General features: G+C 41.2%; 3 protein-coding genes across 3 annotated transcripts; all 3 read left to right on the forward strand.

Annotated features, from left to right (window-relative positions):
* Window positions 1-883: 883 nt before the first annotated feature.
* Window positions 884-3694, forward strand: LOC306823920 (transmembrane protein 222-like). The gene is made up of 6 exons (XM_079343855.1): window positions 884-1050; window positions 1258-1342; window positions 1509-1540; window positions 1624-1720; window positions 1816-1946; window positions 3330-3694. Exons 1-6 carry the CDS (start codon window positions 932-934, stop codon window positions 3415-3417), a joined length of 552 nt encoding a protein of 183 aa, XP_079199981.1. The 5' UTR covers window positions 884-931; the 3' UTR covers window positions 3418-3694.
* Window positions 3695-4105: 411 nt separating this feature from the next.
* LOC306823921 (trophoblast glycoprotein-like) lies at window positions 4106-6520 on the forward strand. Its single transcript, XM_079343856.1, has 2 exons — window positions 4106-4899; window positions 5125-6520. The coding sequence occupies exons 1-2, from the start codon at window positions 4640-4642 to the stop codon at window positions 6098-6100; spliced, it is 1236 nt and encodes a 411-aa protein (XP_079199982.1). The 5' UTR covers window positions 4106-4639; the 3' UTR covers window positions 6101-6520.
* Window positions 6521-7521: 1001 nt separating this feature from the next.
* kdf1a (keratinocyte differentiation factor 1a) lies at window positions 7522-11105 on the forward strand. The gene is made up of 4 exons (XM_079343206.1): window positions 7522-7881; window positions 8208-9277; window positions 9653-9727; window positions 10509-11105. The coding sequence occupies exons 2-4, from the start codon at window positions 8227-8229 to the stop codon at window positions 10592-10594; spliced, it is 1212 nt and encodes a 403-aa protein (XP_079199332.1). The 5' UTR covers window positions 7522-7881; window positions 8208-8226; the 3' UTR covers window positions 10595-11105.
* Window positions 11106-11179: the final 74 nt, after the last annotated feature.

The raw sequence follows: 11179 nt of genomic DNA on the forward strand, positions 1-11179 counted from the left end.
TGACTAGGCAAGAAGGGTTAGCACAGTACATCACAAGCAGGAGTCTTTTGGAGAGATTCTAAGCCACATACTGTGTGTAATGAGCTGACCTAGCTTAAGGAGTAGGTGATAAAGTGATCTTTGGGTTTGTCTAATAATTAAAAAAAAAAAAAAACATTTTCGAAATTTCTTCTGTGACAATTTTGTGTCAATACTTCACATAGATCTTCACATAGCACATGCAAAATGAAACAGTTGCCATTAATACTGTCAGAGCAAGGAAGCCTGGGATCTCTTGACAGCTCTTTTGTGAGGTACATTAACGCAAACGTCTAAACAGCATAATTAACGGCCTTTGAAGAAGAAATTAGGCCTACTCTTTACTCAATAAAAAAAATACATTTAATGGTAAAACGCAGTTAAAATGACAGTTCATACAATTGTTATTTATTCCGAAGACGTAACAAAAGACAAAGGCGAACATAAAAAATATGTTAATGTATGTATTATGAATAATAATTCTAATAATAATAATTCATAACAAAAAACAGACAGAAAATAAAAAATAATTACAAACAGTGGAAAGTATAATTAAGAAGAAAATAAAAAAAGTTATAAGTTACATGTGCGCAAAGGAGTCTGAAGAAGTAAAACTTACCCCTCTCCATCTATTCAGCTATATCATGTAATATCAAATGTAATATCATGATAATCTATTTTTATAGTTAATACATTTATTTTTTTCAATGTCAAGTTATGAATAAATAAATGTATACATGACCTATATTTAAATACAATAACCACAACAACAGCAACAAAAAACGAAAAATAGAAAAATGTCCAAATGTGTTGTCGTTCAATAACAGCCGGCAGGTGGCGATGAAAACGCGTGTCAGAACTGGCACGTGACCCTTCGTCACTGTCATACCCTGTGACGTCACACTGGGCAGTGATGGCGGAGGTCGATGAAACTGATGTGATGATGAACTACCACGGGGATTTCTTAAAAAGCGACAGAAAAACCAGTCGCTACCCTTACTGCATTGTTTGGACACCTATTCCTATTTTATCGTAAGAAGCTAACACGTCTTGGTGTTGCCAACGTAGCTTGTTATGTTGATGCGACAGGTTGTTATTTATCTGGTGTCAGATGAAGGGAAGTAGGTTACAGAAGATGTTTTTATAGACACACTTCATTCATTCTTAGTGTGATGCACGAAGCGATCACGAGTTCATCCCTATGTAACGTTGTTGTTTTATGCTGTGTGAATACTGCAGGTGGTTGTTCCCATTCATCGGCCACATGGGTATATGCACCTCTTCTGGGATCATCAGAGATTTTGCAGGATCATATTTTGTCTCGGTGAGTATATCCACTTTACCGAGACAGTTCACACACAAAGTGTGCTGGCCCTTCTGCAGTCCCGTATGATAGAAATCACAAAAATGCAAAGCCTGCGTCTGATCTGTCCCACTGAGTCTCTCACTTTCATCATGACTAATACAATGATGTTGTTGTTTTAATCCAGGAGGACAACATGGGTTTTGGGAGACCAACAAAGTACGTTTATTTTCATCAAATGGTTCTTCCCAATAACAGCATACAAAAAAATCACATGAAAAACTTGTCATGTCATATTGCAGGTATTGGAAGCTTGATGTGGATAAAGTGTGTGGCAATGGTGCTGCGACCTGGGACAAAGCAGTGCTTGATGCTTCTGAGGAGTACAAGTGTCGACCAGTGAGACAATATTTTAAAAAAATGTAAAAAAATACACATTTACACATCATTATTATGTATATAGTAATAAATACCTTTTCTTTATTTGTCTAAAGCACAACTTATGCTTTGATAACTGCCATTCCCACGTTGCCATGGCTCTCAACCTCATGCGCTACGACAACAGCACATCATGGAACATGGTGAACCTGTGTGTGCAGTCTCTTATTCATGGGAAACATGTGAGGTACGTGTTTAAACCTCATCCAGCTGTTTGTATCGCCATTCAGAGATGTTCACATGTAGACAAAAAAACAGTGATGATGAGATTATTTGTTGAGTTCAGTTCCTGTCTACAATCATAGATGTGTTTTGTCTTGTTCAACAACACATAAAGCAGCCTGTAAACTGAATAACCAACTCAAGCACTTTGTCTTCTGAAAGCAGAAAAAAAACCAATTATATAAAACTTTCTTTATGAGAGATAACTGATGCTATTTGTTTCATTTAATGGTAGAGCAGTGTTTTGGTGATTATTTAGTCAAATATAAATAAACGAGGTTCTGACTGAAATGTATTATATTTATAACTACTCAAAACAGCCAGAGTGACTTAAAAAGGTCAAAGTGGAAATGGAGGCTGCACTGAAATAGTCCGATGCTATCAGAGTTTGTGCCTTTATATCAATGCAGTGTGTAGTTTTACATTATCTCTAAATCAACAATAGTGAGGAGAAAATGGTGGATGATGTAATATATGTCTTTATGTATCTTGAAGTCTGTCTGTTTATGTGTCTCTCGCACGAAGGTGAAAGCAAATTTCCTGCAAAGGACAAATAAATCTGAATCTGAAAATACTCATCAACAGAAAACTAAATAAAGCAGCTCAATTATGCGCACGAAGATCGTGCCGTTTGCCCCATATTTCCTGCTGCATTCTCGCATCAGTCACCCTGTCTTCTTTAATGTCATGACTTCAGACATTTCATGTAACATTGAGGTAAAACAGTTGGCTTTCTGCATTCACACATGTAGCTCATCCCTAAAATGTCAGGATGTTTCAGGAGTTTTGTGCATTTGTGATCAAACCAGGAAAAAAAACGATGATGCAGTTGATAGATGGGACAAAAGATTTCCACGTTAGGGAAAAATCTCGTTCCCAATGCTGAGCCGTACACACCAGAAGCATCTTCATCCCAAGAATGTTCCCAATCTTTGAAATATCTGTGCTGCTGTTCCATGGTGAGCATTAGGAGACATATGGCTCAGAGAATCCCCCTCATTCTCAGCTGACCCACATAGAGAAGCGCTGGCGTCACATTTTATGCTGCCTCCGCTCGTACGTACTCGCAGCACAGTAGTCCTTTGAAACCGGAGGAGGGTCATGTAATTTATCACTGACAGCAAGCGCTCCCCCACTGTGTCACCACTGAAGGTCACCCCTCCGGTGGGGCTCCCTGCACAGTCTGGGTGGAGAGGACAGTAGGACGCGGGCCGGGGTGCGTGTAAGGGGGAGAGGGAGGGGAGCTGACACCTTGCATGTCCTTGTTTGAGTGTGCGTCACCCTTACACACCTTACTCACACTATCCAGATGTTTCTCTAACACACCAACCCCTTCTGTATCTTTCAGCTGGGCAGCATTCCTCAAAACCTGGTTCCCCTTCTTCATGCTCTGCGGGGTCCTCGCCACTTTCATCCTCACGTTAAACTTGCAGTAGTAAAGGCAGTAGCTCATCCGAATAACTTCAGAGACTTTCCACTCTGTTATAAGCTGTTGACATGATTGATGTGTTTTGATGGGACTTATGTTTGTACATATAATACATTTGAAAGTTTTCAGTGTCTCTTAGTTATCTCGTATCTTGGAGGGTATTTAAGGACAAAGCCAGGCTGTATGTGAGTAGTTTTAGTATCTGTTATTTATATTTTAATGTTTCTTTGCCTGTATTAAGTATTTATGATTTTGTGAGATGCATAAACTTACATATCTACCAATCATCTCTTCGTACTTAGCTGTTTTTCACACGGAGGGCGCTGTGTTTCACTTATAAAAAGCAGTTTATGAAGCGAGATGATAATCTCCAGATTGCACCACAGCCCAGCAGTATGTTGGAATCCAGAGATGTATTTCTCAAGGATGACAGTGACAAATGTGTTTCCACCTCAGTTTATGCACATTTCGGTGATGTATTGCTTCAAATTGGCTTACTGAATCAAGATGCTGAAAGTATTCATCAGTTATTTGTCTAAGAGATATGAGCCTCTGCCAAAGATAGAATGATGTAGGACCCACATGTGATGAATAGTGGTTTTGTGCTGTAAGAAATCCTCTCTCCATTAATGTATCATCAAAACAAAAAATGTTAGTTTCTTTCTTTGACACAAGTGTATTTTTATTATTTGTGTATTATTTGACAGAATCTGGATGCTTTGTAATTGCAGCTCAGTGCTAGAATGTCACCTTAACTCTGCAAAATGATTCCAATTATGATCAATGATGCATCACAATATGAATGTTTTTTTTTTTGTTTGTTTGTTTTTTTAATGCAATGCATCAAACATTTTATTTATTACTGTGTGTCTATTTAAGTTTAAATGTGCCTGTTTCTGAAACGGTTATTTAGTATGTTCGATGTAAAGATTCCCCCCTGGCAGTCTGCGGTGTAGGTCACAGCCTGATTGTCCTCTGTACCTTTAAGGGAACCACACACCTTTTCCATCCTGCAGATTCTGCGTGTTATGAACTTCATCAATTCACAGGAACCTCTATTCCCAGAGTGGAGCACATTCAGAGGGGCTGATACCGGAGCGCTCTTTGCTGCCTTTACAGTATTCAGTAGTCTTCTAGGACAAAAGCAGCATTTAGAATTTCACTCTTTCAGCTGTTCATTTTCTGTTTACATTTTTTGACCTTTCGTTTGAATCGATTATACCTAAGAGATGTGTTTTCGCATGTTCCGAGTCTTTTTGGGAATCCTCCTCTGTGCTCAGTGCTGGTGCTCAGAGTGTCCTCTTGGCTGTGAGTGTTTTTCTGTGACTCGCACAGTGAAATGTGTCTCCACGGATCTGCTCACAGTGCCAGAAAATATTCCTGGATATTCAAGGAATGTCATTATCAAAGGGAATAATATACATCAGATTGGACCTAATTCGTTTACAGAGCTGGAGAATGTCACCAACATCATTTTAAGCAATAATAGGTGAGAATGTCGGAGTGGTTGTTTTTGTTGCTTCATTTGCATTTATTAAGCCATATTTGGATGACATGACTAACTCTCTTGATGTGTATCTCAGAAATAAACCATTTCTTATACTCTGAATGTTTTTTGTTTGCTTCATTTGACAGTATTATGAGTTGCTTGAGTCGTATCTAAACATTAAAACTAAAGTAGGTGGATAAATGTAACTGTTCCTAATGTTCACAGGATCACAGAGATGGCATCCCACAGTTTCTCTACCCTCTTCAACCTGCGCTTCTTGGACCTCAGCGGGAACACGCTGGCTCTTATCCACCCAGAAGCCCTCACCATACCTGGCAGTCCCCTTCAGGAGCTCAACCTGAGCTGCTCGCTGCAAAACTACACTGCTCTGACAGACCTTACAACAGCTCTTCGCTGGGGCAACCTTGGGGGTCTACTTCACCTCGACCTCTCTGGGAACAACCTGGCCCTGCTGCCACCCGGCATGTTCTCCCACCTCCCTAACTTGAAGCAGCTCTTACTCACCAACAACTCCCTGATGGCTGTCTACAGTGGGACCTTTTCTGGCATGAACCATCTGCAGGTTCTGGACCTGACACATAATGATTTCAAAACCTTCAGTGATGATGCTCTGCAGGAGTTTGACCAGCTTGGCAACATCCGGATGCTTCTCGGTGACAACCCCTACTCTTGCTCCTGCGAAATCCGCTTATTTGTCTCCTGGCTGAATAAATCGAGAGCTCAGGTTGATGTGGAAGCTGTGAAGTGTACTTTCCCGAGTAAGTTAAGTGGCAGCCAGGTGCGAGGGCTTGGCATCCAAGCCATTGGGTGTGTTGTTCCAGACCAAGCTGATGTGGCTGACCTCACTCTGCAGACCTCCTATGTCTTCCTTGGACTGGTTCTAGGGTTCGTAGGCATGGTGTTTCTTTTTGTGCTCTACCTGAATCGAAAAGATATGAAGAAATGGATCATTGACATGAGAGATGCATGTCAGGATGTTCTGGAGGGGTATCATTATCGCTTTGAGATTGACTCGGATCCTCGGCTGGGCCACATCCAGGCTGGTAACGTGGGCTGCAGAGTACAGGGCCACTTAGGATCTGCTCCATCACAGGAACTGCCAAATGACACCTGTATTATAAAGGTCCCTGCAGACACACAGGTCAAACAGGTGACAGTCTCTTCCACAGTGTTCCATTAGAGCCGATGAGAGAAAAATACTGTATGTAAATGTGAATAGATAATGCTGGTAGATTCACTGTCAAATTAAAAGTTTCCAATTAATAGATAGCAGTTATAAGCTCACCTTAAAGTGCCTTTTTATTCAGGCATCAGAGCATTATATATGTATATTTACCTCAATAGTGTGTGTTTATCAAAGATTTTATAAAACATAATACACAGGATGCATTAAAAAATACATTTAGAATTGTGTTGTTTCTTTGATGTTTTAGCCTTTAAATATGTTAACGTGCAGAAAACTGTCTGAATGAGAAACGGCATAGATGGTAGCTCTATGGCATTAAAAATGTAAATTCATATTAGGCACTGTTGACACATTTTACAATAGCTGTTGATTAGATTAGATTAGATTATGTAATTTAAAATAAAAATCATTGGTGTGTGTGTCCATTGTGCTAGAATGGAGATGTTGTTTGAATTATTTTCAAAGGACTAGATGTTTTAATGCCCCTTTATAACATTCATTCTTGTTTTTCAATTTATTATAAATAAAAAAAACTTTTTGATGCATTAATTGTTCCAATGCTTTGTTGTGGGTGCTGTGAAACCACAAGACACCATGCTGCACAGACTCATTTTTTCTGCCAGGTGACCCTACTACTTCATTTCACAGTTTGGGTGATTAAGTGTTTCCACGGAGGGAAAAATAGGGCAGAATGAAAGAACTGTTCAGGAAAACACCTGCTGGCTCTGCAGCAGTATACCTCCATGTGTGTTTGTGATTAACATGTGTGTTGTCATCTGATAAACTCTATTTGTAAGACTGCTTGTGTACAGCTCCAAATTCAGATTGAGAAAAACTTTATTTGTCCCTGGGGGAAAATCAAAGGCACACAGAGCAATGAGCATGAACGACAGTGCAGCTATACTAAAAATTAACCAAAGATAAAGTGTCAAAAAAAGAATAAAGTGTCAATATTTAAGTAAAAAGTTAAAACATAAAATTACAAAGTTAAATACAAAAAAGAAGGTATAAGTGGACAATAACTGGACTAAGATGTAAACAGAAGTTTGCAGGATGAACAGATAAGAAGTATGCAGGATGAACAGATAAGCTATAGATAAGCTATATATATATATATATATATATATATATATATATATATATATATATATATATATATATATATATATATATATAGATGGTACCTAGGTATGTATACTCTGCAACTACTTCAACATACTTCCTGTGGATTATGGTGTGTTCTGCCAGTTCCCTCAGTTTGACCATCAGTTGTTATTTTACACCTCATGCTACAAACTTTTTCAGAGACCATTCTTTTTTTCATTATCATATGCGAAGAGATTTTCCTGTTCATTCTTTCATCCATTCCTCTCTCTATTTTTTTTTTTTTCCTCCCTGCTCCTGTGATTTTATATACGCCTCGCGTGACGTCACACTCACCTGTGGGTGGGTGTAGATTCTGGCATTAGCAGAAGCCGCAGGTAACAGCCAAACATTAAGAGACTCTCAGCTACTCGAGACTGAGTTTTACGAAAAGAAGGCGACACGTTTATGGCAAGTTGATTTGTTCGGTTGAGGAAGCCGACTTTAGGTTGCATACATTTGTTTTTTTTTTGTTTTTTAAAGGAAAGTCGTCTGAAAATACTTGGGCTCTCTTAGTCGAAGTCTTCCTTTCGCTGTTTGAAGCGTGAGCTCAGGTTTTCTGTGAGACTTCCGCTGTTTGCTCGCTGAACAAGTTACGTTGGATCACAGACAGCCACAGCTCTTCTTATGCGGTAAGTGAATCCTAGTAGGTCAAATTAAAAATGGAATGGATTTTGTTTGGAAATGAAGCTACTGTAAGGAGAAAAAACATGGAGGTGGCGATGTGACCCTTATCATTTTCAAGGCAGCAATCAATGCTCTCGGTTATTTACATTCTCACAACTTCAGGGGAATCTTAACTTGACGTTACGTGTTGACTACGCAGGTCTTCAGTGTAAGTTGTGTGTGTGGTGCGTTTACTGCTGCAACACTGTAGAAACTGAAGGTGTGTGTGGGTGGGTGGGTGGGGTGGGGGGCACCTGGTTTATTATCTAAAAGTGCCTTTTTTTCCCACCAGGTCCCAGGCATTCTGAGCCATGCCTGGCCACAGCACAGAGGCTCCTCAGGCGTCCCGTCACTACAAACAACAAAGCTCTGGCTCCAGAGGGAGAAAGTATCGCCAGAACAGGACTATATCTTGGGAAAGCACAGCCAGCCCAGACTTCCATAAGGACCCTCATGGGGAGCATCATGTGCATGAGACCCACAAAGATCACTCCCGGTATTCAGAAAATAAGTACAACCGCAGCAGAGGCCACCCGAGGAATGGCACAGGCCGGGGCTCAGAGACTATAGGATTTATTCCTGGGTCAGCAGACAGCACACCTGCCAGCAGACAAACCTGCGGCTCCTGTGCATCCATGGGCTGGAGCAGCTGTAAGGCTCTTATCTGCTGTGTACTGACCTGTGGATTTTATGGCAGTAGAGAGCCTTGTCTGCCTGTAAATGAAAGCTCCACAGACCACCCTCCTAAAGCAATCAGTGAGCCTCACCCTCCTAATGGCATAGCTGTCACAAACCCCACTTGCGGCATCCCTTTGGAGTCGAGGAAATCTCCAAAAGTCTCAAAGTTGCCAACGAGTGACAGCTTCCGCTACCCGGATGTTCGCATCGCAGGTCAGACCGTTCGCTATCCTGCCCCTGCCCCGAAACGGACCCGCACGCCCGGTAAAGGGGAAAACCAGCGACCTATCAGCAACACTAGCTTGTTATCCCGTGAGGACTACGACCTGGACGATCTGAGTGACACAGGCACAGACATTGACTCCCTGATCACCAAGAAGCTTTTGGAGCTTTACGCCCTGCACCAGATCGACCAGCTGGCCAAGTGCACCTCCGACTCATCTTTCTCCCGCAAGACCAACGAGATCAGCGAGCTCATCTACAGCATCGCCCAGGACTACAACCTGGAGGAGCAGGAGGCCGAATGCAAGCTGGTGCACGGCGTCATCCGCATCAGCACAAGGAAGGGCAAGAGAAACAAGAATACCCATTTGACGGGACAGCAGAGGCCCAACGGGAGGAGCGACGGGACGCTGCCTGACAGCGGCAACGAGACCATGACCAACACGTTTATGAGCAGTGACTGTAAGTATATCATGCGACATTTTAGAAGCAGTCACTTTGATGCGTATAATGCAACACAATTTTTCACCCCTTCCTGCCCTCAACATACCTGATAAACCAATCATCTCATCTGTTTCCCTATATGAGTCATCGTGTCTGTTGGAGCACTTTGTCTCATAGTTTTCAGCCCTAATACAGAGGGCATTTACAGGCTGTGACCTAGTATAATTGGTGAACCTGGGGCAAGTTGAAACAGGTACAAGCTGTCTTCTAAAACAAACTGCACAATAGCAGAGATGAAGTGATTATTTTTTAAAAACCAGGGCATGTTTATGTCTGCTGAAGCTGCTTGTGTTTATTTTGTGTTTTTTTTTTTTTTTTTGTCCCCTGCTGCAGTCCCAGAGGTTAAAGTGTCAGAGCAGACGCCATCAGACGAGCTGGCAAGGAAAATGAGACATTACAGCGGGAGAAGTGAGTGTGCATGTGGAGACATTTTTTTACATTTATTATTTCTGTCGAAATAAAAGAAAATAAGAACGGAGGGGGCAATCAGAATAAAGAGTCTCAAGAAGAAAGAAGAACCAGATTGAATGGGTGTGTAATTGGTGTTTAAAAGTATCAAATGCTGTATTAATACTTGTGTTTATGGTGCTGATGGAGGTGTGCTTGTCCTGGGCATTGAGGTGTAATTGCCATCCTGGTGAATCGGTGTATGAGGCTCACTCTTTGCAGTCCATTGTATCTGCTGCAGCTGCAGGCAGTTTCTCACCTCCTCTCTACTTTCCTCGAACATACCAGTCTTTACACGGTGAAAGCCCTGCATTCCTGCCCTTTTCTCCGCATATTACAATCCTGCGCTCATTAGCTGCCTCCTCCCCTTATCTGCCACCTTACACCCACCTATCTATCTGCCCCCATTCTCTCCTGATGCTCAGCGGTCACACTACACCACCTGATCGAGGCACATTAAATGTAAGCCACAGAACGTCTTATGTCATTTTAGAGAACAGCTTGGGTTACAGATGGATTACTGTGCAGAAGCTCTTTTATTACTTTTCATGTTGTGTTGTTCTGCAAAGAGGCAGTTTTAAAGGACAGGGTGTCTTGTTACATGTGTGACAATGGGGATGCATCACAATGTGCTTCCACAACTTTCACATGGCGGCCTGAGGATGTGGGGTTAAACTTTTTTTTTTCCTGTCGTGTGTTCCACGTGAAATATAACTGTAATGTGTTTCTCTTTCTCCTCAAGCATACTCCTCCAGCACAGCCACGGCCTTTTCTGCCTACCATCATGACACCGAAACAGATTTCTCAGGTGCTCCTCTGCTTCTCTGAACACTAACAGAAGTAATGTGCTGGCCCAGATGGACAATGTAAACTCTCGATAATGTTGTTTTGTTGCTGTTACTGATTGGAGCACCTTTTAAATGGACCGTTGTTCTCCTCCTTTTAGTGGTCCTGCTAATGTTTGCTGAGTGTCGGTTAAATAAATGGACCTTTATCTCTCCAGCAAATGACCCTCTGAGGAAACAATGTTGTGGGGTTTTTTTTACATGAGAAAGATGATGCATGTTTTTTACGTTTGCATTCAGTGTTTAAAGAGACTTGACTCACTCTTCCAAAGGACAGAGACTGATACGAGAACATGACCATACTCATTCTTGACTGTGATGTTTTTGTAAGCCATGTGTGACTCCTGCCATTAAGACTTCTTTTACAGCATGTTTTGACCTGAAAACTACTGTGTTAAGCCATATTGTTATGTACATATTTCAAGGCATTCTTGGTTGTAAAACTTTTTTTTAGATACGTCCTGTTTTTAACAAAATAAAAATGTCCATGCTTGTTTGTGGCTTTTCATATAATCCAAAGAATTATCTTTTTTATGTACAGGACATGTTGTTCATTTCTCATATCTGG

This window comes from Symphodus melops (assembly GCF_947650265.1).
Source record: "Symphodus melops genome assembly, chromosome: 5".
Lineage (NCBI taxonomy): Eukaryota > Metazoa > Chordata > Actinopteri > Labriformes > Labridae > Symphodus > Symphodus melops.